Source organism: Nyctibius grandis, chromosome 30 (genome assembly GCF_013368605.1).
Source record: "Nyctibius grandis isolate bNycGra1 chromosome 30, bNycGra1.pri, whole genome shotgun sequence".
Taxonomy (NCBI): Eukaryota; Metazoa; Chordata; class Aves; order Nyctibiiformes; family Nyctibiidae; genus Nyctibius; species Nyctibius grandis.
In genome coordinates this window covers 3,174,376-3,200,775 of record NC_090687.1, presented here as the reverse complement: position 1 = coordinate 3,200,775, position 26,400 = coordinate 3,174,376, and the positions used below count along the sequence as shown (strand labels likewise).

Below are 26,400 nucleotides of genomic sequence, written 5' to 3'. Positions count from 1 at the left end.
CCCGGGGGCTCCCCCGGGCCCGTCCCGGCGGCTCCCCGGCGGGGGCGGTGGTTCCGCCAGGGGCGGGCCGGGGCGGGGCGGGCCGGCGGAAGCGGGAGGGGGCGGCGGCGGCGGCGATGGCGCTGCGGGGCGGGCGGCGGGCGGCGGCGCCGGGGTAGCGCCGGGCGGCCATGGCGGGGGGAGCCGGCCCGCCGCTGCGGCTGCTGCTCCTGCTGCTCCTGCAGCTCCTGGCGCTGCCCGCCGGCCGCGGCCACCGCGACGGGCCCGGTGAGAGCCCGCCGGGGATGCTCGGGGGCACTGCGGGGTGCTCCGCGGGGATGCTCGGAGACTGTGCGGGGATGCTCGGGGGGATGCTCGGGGGCGCGGGGCCGTGCGGGGATGCTCTGGGGGATGCTCGGGAGGATGTGCGGGGGCACTGCGGGGATGCTCCGCGGGGGATGTGGCGGGGGCACTGCGGGGATGCTCCGCGGAGATACTCGGGGGGGGCTTGGGGGCAGTTTGGGGATGCTCGGCGGGGGCCAGGGCTGGGACAGAGGGGCACGTCTGGCAGAGGAGCCGGGCTGGGGGGCTTCGGGGGCCGGCGGGGTTCCCGGAGGGCAAAGGCAGCGGTGGGAGACCAAGTGGGTTAGGTGAGAGTGAGCGGGGACTTGTCTGCCGTGCAGCCCTGAGTCCCGCAGCTCCTGCCAGGGGTGGCTTTGAGGTGGCTTTGAGGTGGCTTCGTGATTTCCCGAGCGGTTTGAGTGCGGGGGGGGCTCCATGAACCGTCCCCAGTGAAGCAGCTCTTGTGTTGGGAGCTGCAGAGCAGGGAGAGGTCAGGCCCGGACCCAGAGGGGTGACTGCTGTATTTGTGGCAGCGGTGGCTGTTTTGCTGGTTTTGCTTTGCTTTGAGGTTACTTTACTTTACTTCTAGGGCACCAAGGCAGCTGGGTGGGAGTGGGGGTTTCGGCAGAGCAGTGGGATGCTCTTCACGGTGGTGCCGGGGATCTGTGGTCCCTGGGGACCGTGCCTCCCCCTCCAGAGGGGCAGCCAGCGGGTGGAAAGCTTTGGGGCAGTGAGGTTGTTTGCCTGCTTCACCCCGTCGCGGAGGCAGGCTTGTGCCGGCAGTGGCTATCTGCTGTTGATGGTGGTTATCACTTCCTCATAGTCTGCAAAGCGTGGAGGTTGCTCCAGGGAGCCCATGGGTGAGATGACCTTTTGCCCCAGGCCCACCCTCCTTTGGCATCCTGCTAGCTGGGTTCCCAGACCTGGAGAGCTACCCCACGCTTGAGGTGTGGTGGTTGGTTTGCCTCGGCGCCGTGCTGCCGGCTGGGGGAATGCCTCCGCAGGGTTAGGTCTGGGAACCAGAGAGATCAGCATCTCTCCAGGGAAGCGAGGGGTCCTCTTCCTGGAATAAAGATGGGGTTTTGACCCAGGCTAAAGGAACAGGGTTTCCGTTACATTATAAACGGCCAAGCGTCCTGCCACGTAGCCATGTCTTTTCTTGAGTTGGACTGATCACCATCTCTGTAGCTTTAGACAGCGTCTGCTTTGAAATGCGGGTTTCATCCTTTTGATGGGAAGCCCTGCCCTGCAACCAGCAGTCAAGGTATCATTTCCTAAAACTACCATGAGATCATCTTTGGACAAACACATCCAAGCTATTGCAGGTGGCTCTTCATTCTGAAATTCAAACAACGCGTCTCCTCTCTGCATCCGTGATTCTTCCGTGTTTTGTTTATTGTCTTAAAAACACTTTTGTTTTTTTTGCATAACATGTTTGAAATCTGCTTATGTGAAATCTCTATGGGAGAGGACGGAAACGACATCCGTTTGACAACTCCCTTGCTCGGTTTAAAGGGTTGTTTGACATCATGGGACATCATGGGACAGGCGAGTGGGACTTTCCAGGTGTTGCCATGCTGGTTCAGAGCATAATGAATAGGGACAGACACGTACAGAGCCCAGCAAATACTAGAGTACGCTTCTCTCAATGCAAATGGGCTGCAGGAGCACACGCCTCGCCGCCCGTGACCTGTCTTTCTGGCTTTTCTCTGCTGATATTTGGTTTATCTGCCCGTGGTATTTCCGTGTCAGCGCAGGCTGAGGGTGCCCTGGGAGTCAGCTTACCCTGGGCGCAGCTCTCGGGTGCCCGGCACGGCGAAGCCTGCGAGGGGGGCTTGGCACATCGTCGCCGCAAGAAGCCGTTTGCGAGCGGACTTTGGCCGTGCCGGCGTTTTGTCGGTAGAGCCGCAGCTGGTGCTCCCCTGGTGACAGGCAGCACATGGGCAGGGCAGGTCTGCCCCTCTATAATTGACCGGTCCTTAATAAATGCCACCACTGATTGCTTCAGGTTTTAATTTTGCAGCCTGCCTGTCTGCCCTCTCCTCCCCAAAACCAACATAAATAATGATTCAGCTTTGTGAGGACGTGCTGGACGAGTGGTGACCGTGGCTGTTGGCCGTGCAGGGCCTGACAGCCGGTGAGGCTGGAGCAGCTTACGTCAAGGCAGGAGGGCTTATCCCCATGCAGGTTGTCTGATGGGACCTGTTGCGTTGAGCAGGACCAGGGCTCTCATCACGCTTTGTGTCTGTCTACCCTTGTCCTGTGTCCAAACATCTCCATGGGCTTCCAGAAACGAACATGCCGTGTGCATGTGGAGTGCAGCCAGGGGTACAGACGCCGCTGGTGAGAGACTGCTCCCTTCTGTAGCTCCTGTGTGTGAAGAGTAACTGGGCTCGTAGGGGATCGCAGCCAGCTCTTGTCCGTAGGAGCCCACGCACTGTGCTGCCGTCGCAGCTGGAGAGCCTTTGCTTGAAAAGCCCCTTTTGTGGTCCCTGCTCCTTGGTGGCCTGGAGAGCAGCGTAACCCCGGCGTGGGGACCGCAGCGGGATGGCTCTGCCCACGGGCTGTGGGCTGCTCCAGGCTCACCCTTCCCATGACCTCGCCTGGCCCCGTGCATTAAGGTCCTGCAAGTGCTGCTCCCTTGGCCGGACCCCGTGGGCGCCCGGCCGGGGCAGCCCCTGCGGCGAGGCGAGGCGGCCGCTCTCTTCCTCCACGAGCGAGCCCTCCGCTCGGCCTGCGTGGCTGGTATTTCTTGCTTTCCTGTTTCCTCCTTTCCCTGTTGGGTTTGCAGGGTGCCCGGAGGCTTCGGCTTGGTAATTTGCCAGGGAGTTAAACCCGTGATTACCGTTCCTGGCTCTTTGCAGTGCCGTGGGTGCAGGCTGGTGTGCGTCCTGCTTTGGGGCATGAATCGTAGTTCCTGCTAGGATTAGGTTCCTCTTGGCACGAAGTACATCCCAAGGCTCTGGTCCTGCCTGAGGACTGTTTTCCTCCTTCTTTGGCATCTTTCTTAGGCTCAGCTGGGTCCTCTGTGTTTCCGACACGACCCTGTGCAGCATTGGAGGAAGGCAAGTTAAACCACGCTTGCCCCTGATAGAAATGAGGACTCTGCATCTGAAAGCTGCCACGGTTTCTCCCCGCTCCAGGGAGTTTCAGATTAGAAAAGGAGCGTCTGGGAGGACTCAGCAGAGATGTGAAGCCATCTTCTTCTACCCCCCTTGCTGAGTTTTATGAACCTTATTTTTGGGTGGCCTTGGCTCCGCTGTCTCTGTGCAGTTTTGCCCCCTTCCCAACCCTGGTGTGATGTTTCTTTTCCATCCTTGAGTTGCAGTCTGGCTGGTTTCTCACTGACAATAACAGTAACACATAATGCTGCAGGTGAAATTATCAGCGGGCTGGGGGTGATGTGTCAGCATAGCTGGGCAGAGGGGTGGATGGAGGGCCTAGCTAGTCCTGATGACACTTGACTGAATAGCTGTTGTCCTCTTGCGTGGCCTTTCAGCCTACCCTAGGGCTGTTCTCACTGTCCCAGCAGCCTTTCTTCCAGATAAGAAAACCTTTAGACTTTGGAAGGTACGTCTGAAAGCAGAGTTAGGTTTGCAGCACGTGGGTTTTCATCACTTGGCGTGTCACAGGAAGACAGCGTGTTGCGCAGTACTGTATCCTGAGCTGTGTGAGACCGACAGCATCAGCCTGTGCGCTCGGCAGAGACGGACAAGGGCACAGCTCTTGGCATTTGGCACCACAAACTGCTGCCGGAGCCCAGGGCACCCCTGCGCTACCTGCACCCATCTGCTCTGCACCATTTGCTCCAGGGTTTGCTGCTGCCTACTCCATCACCTGTTCTTGTGCCATCTTTTTCTCCTGACCTTTTCCTCCTTCCCAGTGTCTCTGGTGATCTGTCATCTTCAGAGGACACCTCGCAGAGCGTAGTTAGGGCATCTTTTAGTGCTCTCTGGCTCCGGGTGATGGTTTTGTAGCAGGGGTGTGGGTGGTTCTGGCTGGAGGAACAACATGGATCACCACGTACCTGGTGGGACTGGGATGAGAAAGGAGGGACACAAAGGGCTCCTCTCCAGCAACCTGAAAACTCCCGTGTTCTTCTGCGGGTGGGTGTAGCCCTGCAGCCTGCCCCCAGCAGCCACCCAGCAACCGCTGTGCTCTCTCTCTTTCAGACTCCCTGTACGTCTCCGAGTACTTCTCTCAGAGCGCACAGAAGCTGTCCTTCTACAGCTGGTATGGGAACGCCAAGCTCTTCCACTTCCGTGTGCCAGAAGACACTGTGCTGCTTCGCTGGCTCCTGCAAGCGTCCCGGGGGAAAGGGCCTCAGTGCACCGACATGGAGATCACAGTGTATGTATGTCCCTGTGCCCGTGCTGACCCACATGGGCTTCCTGTCCTCCTCTTGTCCTGGTTGCTCATGGCTGCGGTTGGTTGATTGCAGGAGGCTGGGCGTCTGTTCCCTGGTTGCAGCAGCCATAGTTTCTTAATGTACTGTCACTACATCTGTGTTTAAACCTGTAGGAGTGTTTCATGTTCACGTCACCAGCGGATCTGGGGCTGTCTGTCAGACGTGGTGTCCGAGAGACACCTGAGAAACACTGGAGAGAGCTTCATGGTGAGGCTGGTGTTGCTGCTCATGAGCAAAGGTGTTCTTGGACCTTTCTGTGCCTGGCAGGATCCTGCACATGGTACCAAAGGATGTGTCAGGAATACCAAGGGGCTTGAGAGGACCCAAACCAATTGGAGATGGACAAATTCCCCAGTACAGAGGAACTGAAGAGACTGGGAACACTTGGGGAGGGATGTGGCTGTGTGTGGAGCAGAGATAGGAGAAGAATGCAGAGTCCTGCAGCCACAAGAGCATGAGGAGATTGCAAACTTGATGCCAGTGAAAGAAATGCTGCTTAAAGCAGTACTTGAGTTGTTGGAGGGTTTGAGGTCAAAAACTTGCAAGACTTTGAGCTGTGTCTTGGGAGGGTACCAAGTGACCTGGGCAAGTTGTGCCCATGGAGACACGTGGATCTCTGGCACCCGCTCCACAGAGGTCTCGGCAGTGGCTGAAGCTGCTTGGCTTGCGCTTCCCTGGTCTGTCCTGAGCACAGACCAGCACTCTCAGTGGCTCCAGAGCAGCCTGGCACAGATGATCTTCCTACTTTCTGCTTCCCAGAAAGGTTTCCCAATAGCTTGGGGCTGTGAGGGACAAGGCAACAGCTAAATGATACCCTAAGAAAGGAAGAGCAGCCCAGCTAAGCTCAAAGGGGTTAATAACATATCGCCTGTTACGTTCTTTTGCAGCGCAGCCCAAAAGCGAGCAAATTAAATGCCAGATTGGCTGCCCAAATAAATATCTCGCGTGTTACTTCGCTGCCTGCTTTTCTGCTACTTCAGACACTGGGCTGCTTATCTGGGAAGCAGGAGTGCTGGTGTACTGAGGTGGGTCACATGGACCTTCCTTGGTAAGCATCTTTTTAGTCTGTCTGCTCGCCCTCCTAGAAGAGGAAATAGAGAAGATGCAGATCTTAGCCAGAAAATCAAAGCTCTTCGCTGACGATTTAGCCTATGTGGGGAATTTGCTGATGGTTGTAAAACAGGAGTAGTCTTGTGGCTGGGGCTTAACCTTAGGAAGTGAGGAAATTTGCTTTCAGGCTGGATGGAACCATGTAAATCCTTATCTTAATAAGCAGCTGAGTTAAACCAATCTCTAAATGAATCCCGGATAAGGTAACAGCAGCCAGTCCTCAGCAGATGGAAGTGGCGGCTCTGTGGTCTGCTTGGAAACGGGGGTTTTTTCCAGCCCACTCCCCCTCCGCTCTCAGGCCCAGCTGGGTGTCCACTGATGAGTTTGTACCCCAGTTTATCCTGCCAGTGTCTTTACATCCCTCAATTTATTCACATTCTGGTTTCTCTCTCAGGCACTTTCGCTACGGAGCCCCTCCTGTAATTAACCCACTGGGCACTCGCTTTCCTGCCAACGCGACCGTCCGTCCTTCCTACAACATCAGCATCGCCCTGAGCAGCGCCGTGCAGAACACCACCTTTGTGAACGTCACCAGCCCCGCCGCCGGAGACTGGTTCATCGCTGCCCACCTCCCCGAGGCTGCTGGCAGGATTGAGGTGAAGGTGAGGGTCCTGGCGAGGTTCTCAGCCGTCGCTCTCTGCCCAGCGTGTCTCGCCACAGCTGACCCCTCTGCTCTCCCCTGCCGCAGGGTTTCTCCACGCCGTGCCCCTACATGTTCCAGGCAGACATGTTTGTGCTCAGGCTCACCGAGATGCCCGTTCTGGAGCCTGGGGTTGCAATGCCCCAAACCATCGCCTCGCCTGCTAAGCCGCTGCATGTCAAGTGAGTGAGAGCAGCGGGTGGGCAGGCTTGGGGCCGTGGGGGTGGGATGTCCCAGGGGTCCTGCTCAGGGGAAGCCGCTGTTGTTCCCATGCAGGGCAGGAGCTGGGGGGTCTCTGAGCCCGTTTGCCGAGCTCCCTGCAGCAGTGGTAGGGTTTGCACGGGGAGCACACAAGAGCCCTTCTCCAACTCTTTCCAGGTGGTCTTAGAGGTTCAGCTGCGGGAATTTTAGTTCTTTGAGATGTTTGCCTGGGGAAGGATTTTCACACCACCAACCAGGGCAATATCGTTGTGCTGGTTTGGGCTGGGATAGTGTTCATTTCCTTCACAGGAGCTGGTGTGGGGCTGTGTTTTGGATTTGTACTGAAAACAGTATTGATAATACCGAGATATTTTCGTTATTGCTGGGCAGTGCTTACGCAGAGCCAAGGCCTTTTCTGCTCCTCACCCACCCCACCAGCGAGTGGGCTGGGGGTGCACAAGACATTGGGAGGGGGCACAGCCGGGCCAGCCGACCCCAGCTGCCCAAAGGGGTATTCTGCGGTTAAACCGTGACACTGGTTCTGCCACAAAGCCCCGGGGGCTGTGGTGGGTCGTGGCTGGCTTGTGCTGAGAGCACAAGCTCTGCAAGCTGCTGGTCCCTCCTCCTGCAGGGTCTTCGTTCCCAAGCACGCCGCGGGGATGCGGTTTGAGCTGCGAAGCTGCGTGACAAGCCAGCAGAAAGCGTGCGCTGTGCGAGTGGTGCTGGGCTCCATCACGCTGCCCCAGTCCTTCCAGAGGATCGTCACCTGCACGGGGAACGTAAGCTGCAGCCTGGCCCTGGCTTCGCCCCCCTGGGAGAAGTGGCTGCAGATCATGGTGGAGAGTCTCGGCGCTGCCAATGCCAGTGTGTCGGTGGAGATGCTGGCTTCGTTCACAGGTGGGCTTCCACTTTCTCTAGCCCTATGGGAAGGCCCAAAGAGAACTTTGTGTCTGTTGTGTCTCTCTTGGGCCTTTGGGTGGCTGGCTGTAGTGGCCTGTGTTCCCCAGCGTGCTGGTTGCCTGGGCATGACCTTGAGGGCTGAGACCTAGTTGTTGCTTTGGGGTCAAATGCGAAGGCTCTAGCGTTCACCCGAGGGATGATGCTGCCCGTTTTGGAAACGCCTGGAAAGTTCAGGGCCTCTGAAGCAATGATGTTTTCCAAAGGCTGTTTGGGAAGCAATAGCTGGCTTAAAATCTGGTGGGGAGAATAGTTTTGGGTAGATGCGCCAGACTGTAATGATATGTTGACTATCAACTGGCCATCAGCAGGCTACGGTCAGGAAACCATCTCACAGATGTTTACTTGGGGCAACATCTTGTGTTGTAGTGAGGGGATGTCACCATTTCAGGTGACACCTTGTGACTCCAGAGGTCACAAGGTCCTTGTGGCTGTGATAGGCACCTTTGCATGCTCTTATTGCGTGACCATGATCCCTGTTTAACTCTTGAAGTCTTGGAAGCTCAGCAACGAGGTACATTTTTAAAAGTTTTTTCTTCTGCTAGGGGTTCTGCCATCCCTTCTTCAAAGCAGAGCCTCATCCCATGTGCTGGAGGGCCTGGCACTGGCAGCCGAGGTGTTAGAGGAGAGCACTAAAGTTTCTGGGAGCGATGGATGGGCTCCAGCAGTGGGACTCCAAGTGCCATGTTCAGCTCCAGCTCCCATGACGTGCCCGTAGCTGTGTTGGGTTAGCTTCTCTCTTCGGCTCAGCCTTGTCTGCTCAGGTCTGGGGAACTGGTAGAGACTTCTAGGCAGCCTGTGGTTGTGGGACAGCCAAGTGCTGTGCTCTGTCGCTGGCTAGCAAATACTCCCTGGGTATGTCAGTGTGTTACGATGGTGTGTGTTATCCCTTCCTCTGTTCCCCCTCCCCTCCCTCGCAGCCCCGAGGTGCTTCCACCCACTGTCTGGCTTTCATCAGTGTCCCAGCTTGTGGATGCTGATGCTCGAGTCCCCCCTGCAAAGCTGGTGCCTTTCGGGGCTGTGGCCAATACTGCAGTGCCTGAACCAGCTGAAATACCCCCAGTTTGTGCTGTCACTTGAAGGTCTGGAGCTGCTGGGGTCCTGCCTAGATGAGGTGCTAGTCCTGGCTGTGCTGATTCCTCTCCTTTTTTTTTTTTACCTTACAGCTTGCAGACCGGGCAGTACCAGTTCAGTCCTTAACTTCAGCAGCCTAAACCAGAGCCTCACTGGTCCCAGACCAGGTAGCACAGGAGCAGCAGGGAGCCCTGCTCTGCCTACAGGAGAGGCTTCACGCAACGCGTCCGACCAGAGGAGCTTCTGTCTGCAGAACCAGCCCGTCGTCCGTGAGGACCTGGACGTGGTGTCTGTGCGCTACAGGCTCCTCAACGGTCCCAGCGTGCCCGTGCGCTCCGTCTCCCCGACCCTGCTCCTCCTCAGCCTGAACACTGGCATGGACAGCGGGGGTTCCCTCGTCATCAGCCTCCTGCTTAACAAGGTGCGGAGGCTCATTGATGGCATTGTCTGCCCTTTGAGGGGCTTTGTCCCTGCTCCTGGGCTGGTCTGTGGGCAAACTCCAGGGGTTGTAGGTAGTGGTGGGACTGTTTCCCTTTCTATTTTGTTGTCACAAAACACTGAGCCTGTTCTAGCCACTCTCAGCGTGTCCCACCTGCCAACTCTAATTCAGATGCCAGAGCAGGGAATCCCAGGGAGTTTCCTGCCCGAGTTGCAGATTCCCAGACAGTGACACCCCAAAACCAGCCCCCTGAAATGCTGACGATGAAGCTGGGCTTCATCACAAGGGCTGGTTCTTGCCTTCCCGAGGCAAGATGTCCTGCCACCCTGTGCTCGCGCTGAAGCTGGTGAATTGATGGGTGACCTGGATCTGCAGGATTCAGTGTCACCTGCTGATCGTGGGCAGCGTGGGAGGTGACGCTGCATCAGGGGGGTGGCATCGGGGCACTCTGACGTGGGACACTCTTCTGTTTGCACAGACATCCGTGAGCCTGGCCAATGCCACCGTGGTAGCGTGTGTGAGTGCTGCTTCGCCGGTGCTGTCCCTCAACGCCACGCAGAACTGCAGCACAGGTACGAGAGACGCCAGAACCCGCCGCCAGCTCAGCTAGTGCCATCGCAGGGCTTTGCTTCTAGACCTCGCCAGCTGTTAACTGACTCGGGGCTTTGTAGGGTGTCCCAGAGAAGCTGATTTTGGCACAAACCCTCCTGAGGTCTTCGTGCTGGCACGTGCCCAGGGTGCTGGGGTGCAGGTGCTAGTCTGGCACCAGGAGTTAGCATCCACCAAAGGGAGGTCTGGTTACCAGCTGGGGCTCTTCCAGCCTTGTTGGCAGGAGGTTTGGGGATGGTCAAGGCATTGGTGGTGCGCAGAGACGCTAACCTCTGCGCTGGAGGGCTAGCCAAGCAAGCAGGGTGTTCCAGGTGCCCTGTGCTGTCTAGGCAGGTACCCAGAGCTGACATGAAAGAAAAAACAAGGGTCTCAGGAGCAAGGGTCCTCTCCATCCCCCTGGGTCTCCTGAGGATGGGAGCAAGGAGCCACAGGAGCATCTGATTCCTGTGCAGTCGGTCTCAGCCTGGGGTTGCTGTGGGCCCTTCTCCCTGAGCCTTGGCACATCACAGCACCCTCTTTTCTTTAAGCGTTTTTCCAGGGCTACCCTCTGAGCGTGAGGACGTCCTCTGCAGAAGCGACGCTGATCGTCCTGTACCCGCAGACGGATGACTGGTTCCTCTCCCTGCAGCTTGTCTGCCCGCAGGGCCAGGGGTGAGTCTGGCGTGTCGTCCTGCCTTGGGGCTGCTTCAGAGCACTTGGCCTCCACGTCCTGCTACCCTCGGCTCGCGTGAGCCAAACCGAGCCCCTGTCCTCACCACCATGGGCTCATCTCACGTGGTAGGGGCAAGCCGTGGCTGCAGAGGGGGAAGGAGGTGGGTGGCAGTGCCGACTTGCTCTCCTGTGAGCACCCGAGCATCTTGGCTGGTGCCGAGCTGGCACGTCTTGTGCAGTCTGCGGGTGGCAGAGCCCTCCTGGATGAGCTCCGCCTTCCCAAGGTGGATTTTGAGGTGATAAATTGGTAAAGGAAAATGCTGCTGTTACTCCTCTGAGGGGTCTCTGAGGTGCAGGCAGCTGTGCCCACACTCCTGTGGTTTGCCTTCCTGCTGGTTCCTTGTGTAAGGGGCTGAGCACACGCTGTAAAATGGTGCTCGTGATGCTGGTCCTGGGTGCTGGGGTCTGCTGGGGGGTTCTGGGGAGAGCTGACTCCTGCCTGCACAGGGGTTTGGCAATCCGAGTGGAGACGGAGCCGAGCCTGCTCCTGGCTCTTGGGAGGGATGGAGCAGATCCCGAAATAGCTGGGAGCTTGCCCGCACACGTGTGGCCTGATCCTCCGGCACAGAGTGCTCCCTGGGCACGAGGCTGCCCCGAGGGACCGGGGTACCAAGGCCACCTGCTCTCCTTGCAGTGAATGTAACGCCGCAGAAGCCAAAGTGACCGTCTACGCGTACCTCACGCCCTGCTTCAATGACTGTGGGCCGTACGGACAGTGCAGCCTCCTGAGAAGACACGGCTACCTCTACGCTGGCTGCAGCTGCAAGGCTGGTGAGTGCATTTTCCTGGGAAGCTTTGCTGTCCTTCCCAAGGGGAGGCCATGTTTCTCAGTGGTGGTGTTTGAGTAGGGGAGCCTGGGGTCTGCCGCGGCTGCCAGGAGCAGCCTGGGGTCACGGCGCCTGCCCAAAGAGCCCTCAGCACCCGGGGTGCCTTTGGGAGCATCCTGACTTCCCTGAGGGGTCCCTGGTTCTGGGAAGCACAGAGTGCCTCAGGGGAAATGGGGAATCGGGCTGAGGACAGCTTGGAGTTCTGCTTCCAGCTTGGGGTCCCCCGGGCTTGGAGAGGTGCTTCTGAGCATCCCCAGAGGGATCAGGGTGCCGGCAGGCACCAGAGCACCAGAGCGTCCGCCTCTCAGGGCGGTTTGTTCCGTAGGGTCCTGGTGCAGGCTGCGACGAGGCCGGGCTGCGGTCCCTGCCCGTGCCGTGCCGGGGTGCTCTGTCTCCTGCCAGGAGCCAGCACACAGGCCAGCCCTTAGGCTCAGAGGCGCCTCTGGAGAAGGAACATCTGTGTCAGCTGCTAATTATCTTAATGGGATGAGAAGCCTGGGCGGTAGTCAGTGGTGTAGGGAAGATGATGGCTCTGCTGTGCTTGGGTGCGTACGTGTACCCGTCCTCGGCAGAAGGACAAGGCAGAACGTGGTTCATTGCTGCTTTGGTCCCGAGCCAGGGTGTCCGTGCTCTCTGCTGCAGCGCGGGTGCACGGTGAGGAGCGAGGTGGAGAACAGCGTCCGGACCTGTCCGAGGAGGGGCAGGCTCTGGGAAGCTCAGAGCACCCCAGGGGAACTAGGGAATCAGGCTGAGGACAGCTTTCTGCTGAACCACTCGGAGCAAAATGCCCCATCTGCGTAGTTGTGACCCAGAAATAAGCAGGAGGAAGCAGCCGGCCTGGGCCCGGCCTGGCAGGGAGCCCGCAGGAGGGGCAGAGCTGCTGCCGTGGTTTCTAGGGGTGCTGTAATGGGATGGATCCTGCTTTGGACTCTGCTTGTTGGCCACGGGGTGCCAGGATGTCCCCAGGCTGCCTCCTTCTGACCTTCTTTCCCCAAAAGAAGGGCATGGGCATCCTAATCTTCAATTAACATAATTAAAATTAAAAAAAAAAGAAAAGGCAGGTTTGTGATTGTAGCAGACTGTCTCAGCCCAGCCCTTGATATCCCATCAGCAGGCTGGGAGTTGACCCCCGTGTCAGGCCTAGAACATGCGCTGTCCTTTAGGAAGCTTTGGCTCCCACCTGCCCCGCGCAGACCTGGATGTCACCCTGGGCAGAGGTGGTGGGTTTGGTCACCCTGGAGGAGTTGGAGGGGGATTGAATCACACCTTGCGCTGCCCATGGGGGTTACAGGGCCCCTGGAGCCGGGCTCTTGTGGGGGAGCGCAGGGAAAGGGCAAGAGGCCGCAGACAAGGGCTGCAGCAAGGAAACTGCCAACTAAATCCAGGACGACAAATTTCGTCCCATCAGCGTTGTTCAGCTTTGCACAGTATCCAGGTCTCCATTCTTGGGGATCCTCAAAACTCAGCTGGGCAAGGCCCAGAGCAGCCTGAGCTGGGTTTGCAGGCTGACCTGCTGTGACAGGAGGTAGGACAGGAGCCCGATGGCTTCCTCGATGTTGTGGATCATTCTCCACCCTGGTTCCTGGGATCTGTAGGGATCTTGCACCCATCTTACACCATCATCCGAAGCATCTGAGCCTCACACGCTTAGTGTATCACCCACAAGTAACCTGTGTGTTGAGTTACTGTAGGGATGAAAAGCACCAGCCTGGACAGACCCGTACTGTAAGTAGAGTGGCCCCTGCTACGTGGGGACAACCTGGGGGATGTCCACAGAGCAGCCACAGAGCTCTGCTGGGGCTCCCCAAGACTTTCCACAGCAGAGCATGTGATGAGTAACGAGACTGTCCTGAGAAGAGGGGTGTGAGTGGCTGAGGGAGCAGGGAGGAGGAAGCCAGGAGTTAGTCCTGGGGTGTGATTGCTTCTTCTGAGGAGTCCCAGGCTCCCGCTGGGTGCTGCGGGAGGACAAGGCAGGGCATGCGAGACCCACACAAGGCTCTCTGCTCCGCAGGCTGGGGCGGGTGGAGCTGCACGGACGACACCAAGGCCCAATCCATCGGTGTGCAGAACCTGGCCACCCTCCTGCTCACCCTGAGCAACCTCATGTTCCTGCCGGCAATAGCAGTTGCTGTTTATCGCTACTACCTGGTGGAGGCCTCCGTCTACACCTACACCATGTTCTTCTCCACGGTAGGGATTGCCTTTGGTCGGGTCCCCTGCCAGCTCCCCCTGAGCATCAGGGATGCTGCATCGGACTGAAGTCCTTGGTGGAGTTGTCCATCCTAGACCTCAACAAGGAGCTTCTAGGATCGTTGGACAAGCACCTCTATGGACACGTCCTGCCCCTTTAGAGCTTGGCAGGAGTGTTATTTTCACTGGGCTCTTCCACCCACACTGCGGGTGCTCGTGTTTGGGGGTGGGACCCCAGGGAGCTGAGATGGGGTTGGAGCATTGCACACTTGAAGGGTGCTGTTCCAGGAGCTCTCGGCTGCTGCCGGGAGGGTGCAGGTCGATAGCTGCTCTCATCTGCTTTCCGTAATGCCATGGTGGGTTGGTGGAGCTTCCTGGAGGCGCTGCCAGGAGGGATGGTGGCTGCCGTGGGCTGAGCCTTCTCCTGCCCCTCCTTCCCAGAAAGCCGTGTGCTGCTGCTGGGTTCACGCCAGCCTTTGCTTTTGTCCCTGCCTCTAGTTCTACCACGCGTGTGACCAGCCAGGCGTCGCGGTGATGTGCATCATGGACTACGACACACTACAGTACTGTGACTTTTTGGGCTCCGTGGTGTCCATCTGGGTGACGATCCTGTGCATGTCCCGGGTGAAGAAGATCCTGAAATACGTGAGTGTCAGGTAACCCTGCGTGGCAGGGCCGGACCTGAGCCAGCCACACCGCGGGCGGCCGCGCTGAGCCCTCTCATGGCTGTGTTTTGATGACACAGCCCAGCCGGGTGACAAAGCCTGTTTGTCACCCAGTGCCACCCTGGTATTTAAACCAATAGAGCTTTGGATCGTGCACCTGTGTGCTTGTAGGGCCTGGGCCTGAAGGGACTGAGATTTGTGGGAAAGGTTTGTGGGTCCTCTGGTGTCTCCTTTGGAAGGTGCTGCTCCTGAGGGCCACACGCACGCAGGGCTGGGTGGCCGGGAGGTGAGGTTCTCCCTGCCTCGGGCACGGCTGGCTGGGCTCTGGCCGCAGATGAGCCGCTGGTGATAGCGGTGGTGTCTCATTCCCAGGTCCTTTTTGTCTTGGGGACCCTGTTAATTGCCATGTCCCTGCAGCTGGACCGCAGAGGGGTGTGGAACATGATGGGTCCCTGCCTCTTCGCCCTCGTCATCATGACTGCAGCGTGGGTGAGTACAGGCAGGCAGGCAGGACCTGCTGCCCTGAGCTCCCCTCTGGAGACTGATGGTGGCAGAGCAGACCCCAGGCTCCAGCCCACCCACAGGGAGAGCTTGATCTCCTTGAGACGCCCGGGTGGAGGGAGGGCAGGGCAAGGGATTCGCCTTCCATCCCACTGAGAAGTCCCCTGGTTACGTGTCCAGCTGCCACAGCTCCAGCTGAGCACGTGCCTGCGGCTGGAGGGCTGTCCCAGAACAGCTGGCTGCTGCCGTGCCCTGCGCAGGAGCTGTGGCGTCTGCGCTGGGCTTTGGTGCCACAGCTGGATGGGAACTCTGGCACACAGGAGATGGGCCCAAGAAGGGAGGGGGATGAATTCCTCAGGGGCCGCAGACACTCTGAGGCTGGCACATGCTGCTGGGTCAGGCAGCGCTGCTGTTTTCCCCTGCCTAAGCTTCTGGTGGGCTGCTTAACCCTTCTGTGCTCTCCCACCTCCAGGTTTACCACGGAGTGAAGCGCAGACACTGCTACCCCTCCTCGTGGAAGCGCTGGGTTTTCTACCTCCTCCCAGGAATCACCTTGGCTTTCATCGCCATCTCAGTGTATGCATTCATGGAAACCAATGAGAACTATTACTACACCCACAGCATCTGGCATGTGCTGGTGGCTTGCAGCGTTGCTTTCCTGCTTCCTCCTCGGGACAAGCATAAGAAGCCCTGGGCTTGGTCACAGAAGCTCACTTGTCGCTATCAGATCTGCCAGAATGACCGTGAGGAGCTCTATGCAGTGACCTGACACTGCTCAGCTCCTGCTCACAGAGGTGAGGGGCTGGTGAGGTTGCTCTTCGCCTGGGCTGCCCCTTTCTCACACATCAGCAATCTTCTACGTGCTGGGAGGGCACAGTATGGACCAGGTTTAAAGGTTAAGATGGTGGGCTTGTCTTGTGAAGGCAAGTCTGAGGCCACCTCTGCTTTTCTGCTGGGATGGGGCAGGCTCTTCATGGTTCTAGGTCAAGGAATAGCCTGTCCCCCACCTCCCCATGGCCCTGGGGGAAACCACCAACCCTTCCTCCCCTCCTGCTGCATCCATGAGGCTTTGGCTCAGCCCATGCTGAGCTGGAGCTGGGGCTTTGGCTGCTAGGCTCTTCCCTGCACACCTTGTCCTAGCAGAGGGCGGTGGGACAGGGATTTCCCCTGCCATCCTGCAATCAGCATTTGAACCCAAGAGAAGAACGGGTTTCTTTGGATCTGGGGGGCAAATGCTGCCACATGCCCTTGGTGCTGATGGGGAGGGAGGGAGCTGATCTCGGCGTGCGCTGGGCCCTTGGCCGGCGTCTCTGCAGGGATCTGGGGCCTCTCTCCCCATGAAACAGCGGTGCTGCTCTTACCTAGTCCTGATTCTGGGGGGGTAAGAACGAGGCCGGGACATGGGCCCTGGCTTCAGGATCAGACTTTGCAGGAATGTGAAAAAAAAAAACCATCTGGGGACATGCAAGAGGCATCAGCAGCGTCTTGCCCCGAGCTGTGAAACCCAGGGCAGCGCAGGGCTTAGTCTAAGTTTAACTTTAGCCCTCTTAGCTCAGCTGGAAGGAGCCAGGCTGCTGCGCTGTCCCCTTCCTCTCTCAATGTTCAGGTATTCACCGTCTTCCTCCCGTTTGGGGGTTCGGCACGTGCGCAGCTCTGCCTGGGCAGTGTAGGTGGTCCGGGATGGCATCCGAGCTGCACACCCCGTGCTCCTCCAGCCTGCTGTGCCTCGGAGGCTGGGGGTGCTGTGGGGTCACGGCTGATCTGAGACCACCGGCAGTGTCCCACCCGAGCCAGGAGCATCGCCGTGGGCTCCCGGGACGGCTGCGGGCTCCCGTGCAGTGTCTGTCTCACCTTAGCCTTGCCATAGGGCACGCAGGCATCAGAAAGCAAGGGCAGAAACTTGGCAACCAGGCAAGTTGTCTTTGCCCGTCCTTATTCTATAGATAAGGGCTCAAATACGTTGTTCTGTGCTGGTTTATTCCAGCTGTGGTGGGTCTGGTGTGTGCTGCTGGGAGCCCGTCCTCGGCACCCCCCGTCAGGTGGCTTTGGGGAGGAAAGAGCTGCTCATGAAGGATTTGTCTCCTAGTTTATAGGAAACGGAGTTACTCCTTTGCTTCGCAAAGCGCCCAGCCTTCTGCTCAGCTCCGCACTTTATCCCTCTCCCTCCCCTGCCCCTGCAAACTCCCCCTCTGTAAGCAGACGCAGGACGGGCAAAGGGTGCTCACCCACACCCTCGTCCCACGTCCCCCACGTCCCCTGCCTTTTGCTGCTGCCATCCATGGCACCGGCAGCATGGCGGGAGCGGAGGGATGTGGGGCTCCTCCAACTTTTATCGATTTTAGGCACTTTTTTCCCCCCTGTCTGAGTTTGCACAGCAGCATTGCAGCCCGGGTGCTGTGGCAGGTGCCCCCAGCCATGCCAGGCTGTGGCCTGGGGGCTGTGGCAGGTGCCCCGCGCCATGCCAGGCTGCCGGTGTGGCCCGGGCACCGCTGGGTACCGGAGAAAGCAATAATTCCTGGCCGGGCCCTTCAGGGGCTCTCACCCCGCGGGGCGGGAGAAGCTTCAGGGTAAGAAACCCCGCGGGTGTGATGGTTTATGTTGTGTTTGATCACTGAGATTCTGCTTTTGCCCCCCCATCTTGCCCCGCAGTTGTCGGCCCTGGCACAAGGCGCCTGCGGGAGGGGGGCGTTAATGATTTTGGGTAAAATCTGCGCGAATTCTGGTGTCTGGGGGAAAAAAAAATGGTGATTTTTTTTTTCTTTGCTGTTAATAGCTGTGATTATTTTATACGGTAAATTTTAAAGCTTAAGGTTTTATAATTTAATAAAGGTAACGGTATTTGCGGGCAGACCCGCCGTGGCTGGGGTCGGCACCGGGGGGCTCGGGGCGGGCGCGGCCGCCGCCAGGGGGCGCAAGGGGTGGGCGAACCGCGGGCGCAGCGCGGCCCCTGCCGGCCGCCGTCCTCGCCGCTGCGGCGCCAGCCAATGAGCGGCGGCTGCGGCCCCGCTTCCGGCCGCGGTGGCCGCTGGGAGCGGAAGCGGCGGCGGGGCGATGCCGCTGCACCGGTACGCGCCGCGGCTGTGGCCCGCGCTGCGGCTGAAGGAGGGCATCTGCGCGCGGCTGCCGCAGCACTACCTGGCGGCGCTGCAGGACGACACGCCGCCCACGCCCGTGCACTGGCGGCCGCTGGGCGTGCGCTACCGGCGGAACCCCCGCACCGGGGCGCGGGAGCGCGTGCAGGACGTGCCGGTGCCGGTGTACCTGCCCCCCGCCGCCCACGAGGGGCTCTGGGGCGGCGAGGGCTGGATCTGCGGCTTCCGGTATGCGCGCAACGACAAGGTGAGCGCTTCGGCCTTCCCTTACCCCGGGGCCGGCGTTACCGGGCCGGCGGTGCCCCGCGGGGGGTGGTGGGGGGCCACGGGCGACCAGGGCCTGCTGGCAGCGGCCTGCTGCGGCACGGGGCCGTGTCTGGGGCGGCCCGCCCGGCCCCGGGTGTAGGCTCGGCCCGTTTCGGCGGGCGGCGGCGGCCCCGGGTGCTGAGGTCCGGTCTCGGCCCAGCTCTCCACCCGGCTGCCCAAGACGTGGAAGCCGCAGCTCTTCGAGCGGCAGTTCTACAGCGAGATCCTGGACGCCACGCTGACCATCACCGTCACCATGCGCACGCTGGACCTCATCGACGAGGCCTACGGCTTCGACTTCTACATCCTCAAGGTGAGCCCCGCGCCCGGCGGGACTCGCTGCGCGGCAGCCTCAGCCAGGCGGGGGACCGAGTGCCTGCAGGCACCTGCTGCTGTTAACGTGTTGGTGCAGGCCTAGAGCTTCCAGCCTTTCATACCCCCTTGATTGGAGCCCTTGGTGTTAACGATCAGAACCATGATGAAATTAACTCCAGAACAAATCCAAGGGATCCTTCCCCTTTTGTAACGTGTGTCCTGAGAGGCTCTGCAGCGTGCGGATAACCTGCTGGTGGTGTCTACGTGCTGACAGACCTGCGTGCTCTCTAGCAGCTGCTCTCTTGGTGCAGTTTAACATCAGGCGTTATCTCTCCAGACTCCAAAGGCCGATATGTGCTCGAAGCTGGGGATGGATTTGAAGCGAACGATGCTGCTGCGACTTGCGCGGCGGGATCCTAAACTGCATCCCGATGATCCAGCCAGAAGAGAAGCGATCTATAAGAAGTACCAGGTGGGTGTCTGATCTGCAGTTCCTGCCCCAGTGTCTGCAGTCACGTTTGCTGGTTGTCCAGCCTGGTAATGCCCTAATCGCCCTGTCACAGTGCAAACCAGTGTTAATGCTCCTGTGTTGAAGGTTAAGGGTTTGGGCAGAGAAGATCTACACATCGTTTGTTGGGTTTTTCTTATCTCTCTGTGGGCTGCTAATTTCTGTACTGCTCACTAAGACAAAAGCCTGTATTTTTGCTGTGATCGAGGTCAGTGATGGTCAGAGCTGGTAGGAGCTGGCACTGCTGACAAGCAGTGAGAATTTGTACTGGCGCTGCAGCGAGGAGCCTGGGCTGCCTGTGTGCCATCTGGTTTTGTGCAGCTGGTGGTGGTGGCCAGCATAGAAACACCCCCAGCATCCACAGTCCATGGAGTTGTGCTGAAAAACAGCCCCAGAACCACACAAAGGAGTGGTACAGCAGTGGACACGACGGATCAGAGGAAGCAGGACCCTCACGAAGAGAAAAGGAGAGAGGGGAAGTGGATTTTGGTTGCTAGAAATGAGGGAACAGTGTTTAAAGATTTGTCTGTCGTTACGTTCCTACTGGATTGCATCTTTGTGTGAGTGGGATGTGCATCTTAGTCACCTGGAAAGACTCTACTGCCTACTTCTTCTTTTATCACAGGAATTTGTGATCCCAGAAGAGGAAGCCGAATGGGTGGGCTTGAGTTTAGAAGAAGCAATAGAAAAACAGAGGCTCCTAGAAAAAAAGGTGAGTTCCCGGGGCAGTGCCTACCACCGAGGTGTCTTAGCCCCATCAGGCTGCGCAGCCAGCTGACGTGAGCACTCCTGAGCCAGGGCACCAGGGCTCCGAAACTCCTGAGCAGCCCTGTGAGCCTGGTTAAATTTGGGTGCCCAAAACATGAGGCTGGGTTAAAAGTGCATTGTAACCCAGATCCCCTGATCAGGGGAGAGATATTTAGGGGGATGGCTCATAACTCGTGCCCCCTTGCATGAACACCTTTGCCTTTGGTTGCCATCTGCTGTACTACTTGTGCTTTGGGACACGTGGATACAAGCTGAGGGCTCACTCAGTTCGTGACCCGCTGTCGCTGCAGCTCACTGGTTAGAAGCAATGTGCAGAGGAGGGTGCACTAGGGAGCTGCTGGGGCACAATGGCTTCCTGGGGCGGTGGGGTCTCTTGGTAACGTTTCCCGTAGATGTCCCGACTCCTTTTGTAGCTGCAGCAGGGATGGAACAGTCAGGAGCACCAATTGCATGAGGCAGTGCTGGGCCCTGAACCCTGTGGGGCGCCAGCTTCTTCAAGGGGTATGTTCTGAGGGCGACGTGAGGAGGGAGGCAAGCTTTTTGAGAAGGAAAGGGATCCCTGGGAGCCACTGGTGTTCTCATCTGCAGGCAGAACTGGGAAGGCTGGTGAATGTCCCATACAGGTGCCTGTCATCTGAGAGAAGGTTACAGAGCTGAGCAGCAGCTGTGTCTGGAGGAGCAGCATAGCAGGTTGCCTTGTTCAGCCATTGAAAAAACCTGGTTGCGTCTTCCTCTGGTTTTAAATGCTCTGGGTGACCCTGCTTTGGCAGGGGGTTGGACTAGATGATTTCCAGAGGTCCCTTCCAACCCCAGCCAGTCTGTGGTTCTATGTTAGCGTTTCCGCAGCACTGGCTCCCTGGGCTCTCCGTTAGACCTAACCAGCTGCTCAGGTTCCCTCCTGTCCAGTGGTTTACCCTCTGCTTTGTTTCAGGACCCTGTCCCGCTCTTTAAGGTGTACGCTGAAGAGCTTGTCAACCAACTGAAGGAAGAGGCACTGCAGAAGCAGTAGAAGGAAAGGAACCTTCGGAGCAAAACCCTGCTGCAGATCAAGCTGTGGGGTTCAGTGAGTCCTCTCTGAACCACGCTTGTGGGGAAGGGGCCACATGAAGACCGTGCCCAGGAGAACATTGGAGTTACTGAAGTCTAATGACAGCCTAAATTCAGTGAGGAACTGTTCCTGTGGGCTCAGGGAAGAATTTCTGTTCTTGTAAGACTGACGTAATGTGGTTCTTCTGCCTGTACCAGTAGTTGGCTGCTGTTGAGAGCTTGATCATGGTATAAAATGAAACATGCATTTTGGGAATACGAGTAAACTTTTCTGTGATACTTGTTGCTTATTAGTGTATTATAGCAGGGACTGGGGGACACGGTGGTGGTGTGACTTAGATCAGTCCCCAGCCTTCTGCAGCAGAGACAATGGTGCCCCAAAAGCGTGACCCCAAACCCCTGCCTCAAGTGGTGCCTGCCAGCAGCTCCCTGGCCGCAGTCACTGGCCGTACAGCTTGCTCCAACCCCCTGGGTTCCAGCACTGTTTCTGTTTGGTGACTTTTAAATTTGTAAAAATGTCGTTGAAGTGGGTGTTCAAGCCTTTGCTCCTGTCTGGCAACAAGGGGCTGAAAAGCACGTAGCAGAATTACACGCTAGTGAAGAGTGCTGTGTATCGCTGGCGTTGTCTGTAAGCTTCACGGTCCTGCCATGGGTTTCTGGCTGGAGAAAAACCAGCCTCTCCCCCCTTTCCCTACAGCTGTGAGGTGAGGGACAAGCGTAGATCTTGCAGCATGGACCTGGTGTGAGCCGTATCTCTGGACTGTCACTTGCCCCCAGAAGAGACTTCACCTTAACCATGTCTTGGGATGAGAGATGCTCCCCCTCTCTAGCACATAAGGGCAAGGGTACTGGCTTGGTTTCTGAGCCACAGGACCCACGGTGAGAGAGAAACTGGGCTTGTAGAGCAGCGTGTGGCTGGTCCCCTCTGCACTGGCGTGGAGTAGGACATCAGGGGAGCAGAAATTCCCTGTGCCTTAACGTCTGCCTTAAAGATTTGGGAGAGAGGTGCTGCGGAGGTGCTTGCTGGGTAGGCACAGAGCCTCTGCGGGGCTGCGCTAGGTGGCTGGGGAGGAGGGAGGTGATGGGGGTGAGTGTGACCTAAATGGTGGCGTTTCACGAAGATCAGACTTCTCTGTTGCTTTTTGGGCAGGGAATGGGTTGGAGCCCTCGCAAGGGTTTTTTGAGCCCCGAGATGAGTGTGGCACAGCTGGGCAGCCCCAGGCTGGTTGGGCAGGGGCTGGTGGACGGGCTGTGCTGTCTCTGCACGGGTGCAGGAGGCTCAGCACTGCAGGGGATGGGTTGGGTGGCAAAGGCTGGGGCATTTCCAGCCTGCCTGTACGTCTTGGCTCCGGCGAGTGCAGGTTCTCAACAGCAAACTGGCACAGAAGGTCACATTTGCCTAATTAATGATTTTGTAGCTAGGGCAGCATAATGACATGTGCTTATCTTCTCCCTCTTCTGCAACTGAGCTGAGTGGGAAGCTGCTGCCCAGCTCCTCGGGGACCCTGACACTCTGCACTCGTTAGAGATAATTAGCTGGGACAAGCTCCTTGTTTGACAGCTCTGCTCATCATTAGGGCTAGCACAGCTCATGCATTTTAATGCAGCTCTGAGCAAAGCTCCAGACTGCCTCTGTCCTCACCCCCCTCCGTAGCGTTGCCGGCACAGGCCGGTGCGGGGCTGGCCTCTCGGGCCCGTACAGCTACCGCAGAGCGTGGCTGGCGCCTGCCCAGCTCCGGCTCAGCCCTGGGAGGTCCCCGAGCGCCTCACAGCCCCTCAGCAGTGAGGGGGCTCTTTGGGATGGGCAGTTATGAGCTGTCTCTGTACTGGGGACTGGCAGGTCTGAGTTATGTAAAATTCTCTTCCTGCTGCGTGGTGCCGCATCTCTCGGGGAGAGCTTTGGCTGTGCCTCCTCCCCAGCTGCCCCGCTGGTGTTGCCTGTCCTTGAAGCTGACTGTTCTTCGGTGCTGCTCCCTGTGCGTGCCTGGGCTGCAGGATCTGCTGCCTTGGGAAGGTTTGTTGGGTGAAGAGGGGTAGTGGGAGCTTTCGGCCAGACCTGGGGCAGAGCTCCTGTCCTGCTGGGGGCAGGGGGTGCCAATGAGGGCACTGCAAGAGTGCAATAGGAGCTTCTCCATGGGGAAGCTACTGGGGACGTGGTTAATCCCGAGTTGAAGCTCTCCATTCTCTCATCCTGCCTTCACTGAGAAACCTTCCCCTTGCTCCTTTCCCTGCACCTATGTTGGATGTGGCCAGAGCTTCCCCCAAGGACATGCTCTTGTGGAGATACCCTGCTGGTGTGGGGAGAGCTGGAAACTCTGCTTGCGGACCAGGGGTGCTGCAGCGTCAGAGAAAGCAGAGTTGCAAGCACGCAGGGCTGGCTTGCCCTTCTGCTGGGCAGAGTGGCAGATGTCTCGAGGTGGGGAGGGAGCCCCCGTGCAGCATTCGGGGCAGTTTGGGCTACGATACCCCCAAGCCAGGTTACCTTGAGGGGTGGAGGAACAGCTCAGGGCCCGGTGTTAGACCTCTCCTGGTTTTACACCTCTTTATTTGCAGCTCTGACCACAAACAGCTTGATTCTGCTTGTATGGAGGTGCTGGCTTTTACCTGTCTAGGTCCCCTCGGTCTGGCAGATACCAGGTTCCTTCTCTGCCCTAGCAAGGGGGATCAGAGGAGCTGGTAGTTTGCCATGACAACATGTTCCCAGGAAGCCACGGACGCCACAAACCCACGGGTGCAAATTAAGTGCTGTCAGCTTGAGGCTGCAAACCCACCCCGGGACAGGGGAAGGGCCTGGCCACCCAGCACAGCTCAGAGCCGAGCACCGCCTCGGGCTTCAGCAAAGGTCACCAGCCTCTGGCCCGAGGCCACGCGCCGTGCACGTCTAAGGCCAACCACCGCGAGGATCCTGAGCGCCGCTGCACGGCAAACACCAACACCAGGCTGGGAGCGCAGACCCAGCAGCTTGCAAGGACGTGACAGCCACCAGAGAGCCCTGCCCGAGGTCCCCTTGCATTTGGCAGCTCAAGGTAAGGCTGGGGTAGCAGTGGAGACTGCTCACGAGGGAGAACAGTGAAAAATGATCTTGGCAAGACAGCAATGGAAGGAAAAATCCCAAGGCAAACTGACAGGCCAAGGTTTGTGCCGATCTGTTGATGCACCTCCTGGGCAAGACGGCTGCTGGCTGGCTCCTCGACCGCAGAATCACTTGGTTGTTTTATTTTCCTGCGCAGGGACTGCAGCCAGTGCTGGGAGGACTCCTGATGGGGCAGGAGAAGGGGGCTAGCCACCCAGACCCAGCCGTAGCACTGCGAAGCCAAGGTGGCCACCTCGAAGGCTGCCTGCTGCAAGGATGTCTCGTGGTGACAGCCCTGCCCAGTGTCCCCAGGGCCAGGTGGTCCAGGGGGAGGTGCGAAGTGGTCCCTCACCCACCTGAAGCAGTGCAGCTTGGCGAGGGGTGACCCCTGTGCCTGGGTGGTTTTATGTGTTCGTGGTTCAAATGGAAGGGTTGGGCGGCTGTGGCAGGTGAAACAAGGAGTGGACACAGCCACAAACAGGCAGGTTCGGGTCAGAGATGAGGAAAACCTTCCCCCAGGGACTGCTGCAGCCCAGGACCGGTCAGCGGAGAGGGGGGACCTCCAGCCTTGGTGGTTTTCCAGGTGTTGGTGGACAAAGCCATGGAATGCGAACGGCAGGCTGGGAGATGGCGTGAGCTATCGGCCACCAGCGCTGGGAAGTTAGAAGGTCGATCCAGGACTGAGAGATTCCTGTTTAATTCATTCCTCAGGTAAGACAAATAGCTGTTCCCTTTAGTAGTCCCAGCAAGTCTGCCACAAATGTGAAAGTGTCCCTTGAAACGTGGAATTTGGGCTGATGTGCTGATCGTGGAGGGGGCTTGGTATCTGTTCATCCCCAAACCCAAGCAGAGCAAAAGGTTACTTGGAGAAAGCACCCAAACTGTGAAAGCCTCGGCTGGGATGGCTGGAGTAACTCTGCCAGGTAGTAGTAGCAGGATACGTGTACTGACTTGGCGGTTCCGAGTTCCCCAGTCAGGATTAGCTGATACCCTGAAGCAATGTTTGAATTTTGCCTCATTTGTGGCTCCCAGCAAGCCAAAAACCAGCTTGAGATTAAGGCAATGTTTCTCAACAAACTTATTTTCTTATCTATCTAAATTCATGAATTAAACAGTGTTTCACTTGTAAATTCCCAACAGACCCTTCTGTACTCAAACAGCAGTAATACTCTGGGAGCATCAGCAAAAGCAGCGTGTCGCTGCCTTTCATGCCAGTCTCAAGGGCGAGCCTGCGTTTTCCCTCATGGCTTTGAGGCGCTGGGTTTGGAGTAGCCGTCGCAAAGGGACATGATTTTTAGGAGCGCTGTGAATCATGACGAACCCACTGTCAGCACAGGTCAGAATGTGGCTGGAAAGCAGAGCCTACAATGCATTAGTTGCCCAAAGCACCTCCTGCTGACATGGTGCTGCTGCGGTCTCTCCCACAGCCATGGGCTAAGCTGGACCGGTAACGCTGGACCAGGGGTGTTGGGCACACGGAGCACGGGTGGGTGTGTGGAGTTACCTCCATCCACAGCTCCTGCTGCATGTCACGGGCTCACACTGGGCTCCTCGGCTGTGGGAGGAAGGGCTGGGGGGCTGCAAGGGGCAGCTGGGGACTGGCCACAGGCACCTCTGCCTGGCTGGACTCGGCCATCCCTGTGCATCTCCGCTGCACGCACTCACCAGGCACCATCGCCATGGTAACGCTGGGAATGTGCTGTTGGAGGCCATTGGAGCACTGAGAAACGCAGGAAATGGCATTTCTGAGATGGAGCAGGGCTCTGCTCGCAGGGCCTCCTGGTACCTGGGGACACGGCTGCTCGAAGGGCCTTGCAGGACCCGGTGTCCCCTGGGATGCACGTCCCAGCTGGGGTGAAGGCAGTGGAGGGAGCACGTGGGAGGGGAAACGCGAGGGAAAGGGGAGCAGCCGCAAAGTGGGCTCCTGCGGCAGCGCTCTGGCACAGACAGGGCCAGGACGTGCCCAGGCACCCTCCCTGTCAGCCGGCTGACCTCGGGGTCCAAGGCCGCCCAGGGCCGGTACGAGGGATGGGGCCAGCGTTCGTGCTGGGTTCTGTAGCTGTCGCTGGGTTTTCCATCCCGGCGAGCAGCGGCTGTTCCCTTCTGTGGGGGCAGCTCGCTGGTGTATGGCCAGGCTGGGCTTTTCCCTCTGTGCCTTTGTAAAGGCTGAACTCTACCTGCTCTTTAATCCTCCAGGCAGTCCTGTAAGATGCTTTTGCAGCTCCTCCCAGCCGGCCCTCATCTTCTCACCCTGATCAACCAGGTATCATCAGCAAACCTGATCACCTCCCTTTTCCCAGCTGCTGGGGGAGTGCCGGGCTGTGGGCAGAGCCCTTGGGGGCTGCCCTGCCCTTCACACCGCCACAGAATGCCCACTTTGTGTTTTAACCAGGTATTTATTCACCTGGGGACTTGCCCACTCGTTCCAAGGCATCTTAATTTCCTTGAGAGCCCTTGGTACGGACCCCTCCTCAATGTGTCTAGAGACCCACATGGACCTTCCCAGGTGGGTCTCACCTGCCCAGCAGGATGTGGGGGGACTCTGCCCCAGTAGCCCATTGCTGTGCGTCTGCTCATTTTATTCCTTAGGACATTCTTACTGACTTCTGAGGCTGGTCGAGGACCTGAGCTTGGTTAA

General features: G+C 58.3%; 2 protein-coding genes across 2 annotated transcripts; both read left to right on the top strand.

Moving 5' to 3' along the window:
* The first annotated feature begins 170 nt into the window (after nt 1–170).
* Nucleotides 171–17,440, top strand: PGAP6 (post-GPI attachment to proteins 6). The gene is made up of 13 exons (XM_068420164.1): nt 171–267; nt 4,494–4,671; nt 6,234–6,441; nt 6,528–6,661; nt 7,312–7,577; nt 8,804–9,132; nt 9,629–9,722; nt 10,287–10,410; nt 11,105–11,241; nt 13,309–13,487; nt 13,986–14,132; nt 14,525–14,641; nt 15,126–17,440. The coding sequence occupies exons 1-13, from the start codon at nt 171–173 to the stop codon at nt 15,420–15,422; spliced, it is 2,307 nt and encodes a 768-aa protein (XP_068276265.1). The 3' UTR covers nt 15,423–17,440.
* Nucleotides 17,441–17,671: 231 nt separating this feature from the next.
* On the top strand, nt 17,672–20,968 carry MRPL28 (mitochondrial ribosomal protein L28). The gene is made up of 5 exons (XM_068420214.1): nt 17,672–17,992; nt 18,212–18,364; nt 18,704–18,838; nt 19,500–19,586; nt 20,574–20,968. Exons 1-5 carry the CDS (start codon nt 17,705–17,707, stop codon nt 20,649–20,651), a joined length of 741 nt encoding a protein of 246 aa, XP_068276315.1. The 5' UTR covers nt 17,672–17,704; the 3' UTR covers nt 20,652–20,968.
* Nucleotides 20,969–26,400: the final 5,432 nt, after the last annotated feature.

Coding starts and splice junctions, on each gene's coding strand:
- PGAP6 (XM_068420164.1), top strand. CDS start 171: ATGGCGGGGGGAGCCGGCCCGCCGCTGCGGCTGCTGCTCCTGCTGCTC. Junction 4,672..6,233: donor ACCGACATGGAGATCACAGT/GTATGTATGTCC, acceptor TTTCTCTCTCAG/GCACTTTCGCTACGGAGCCC. Junction 6,662..7,311: donor GCTAAGCCGCTGCATGTCAA/GTGAGTGAGAGC, acceptor CTCCTCCTGCAG/GGTCTTCGTTCCCAAGCACG.
- MRPL28 (XM_068420214.1), top strand. CDS start 17,705: ATGCCGCTGCACCGGTACGCGCCGCGGCTGTGGCCCGCGCTGCGGCTG. Junction 17,993..18,211: donor GGTATGCGCGCAACGACAAG/GTGAGCGCTTCG, acceptor GTCTCGGCCCAG/CTCTCCACCCGGCTGCCCAA. Junction 18,365..18,703: donor TCGACTTCTACATCCTCAAG/GTGAGCCCCGCG, acceptor TTATCTCTCCAG/ACTCCAAAGGCCGATATGTG.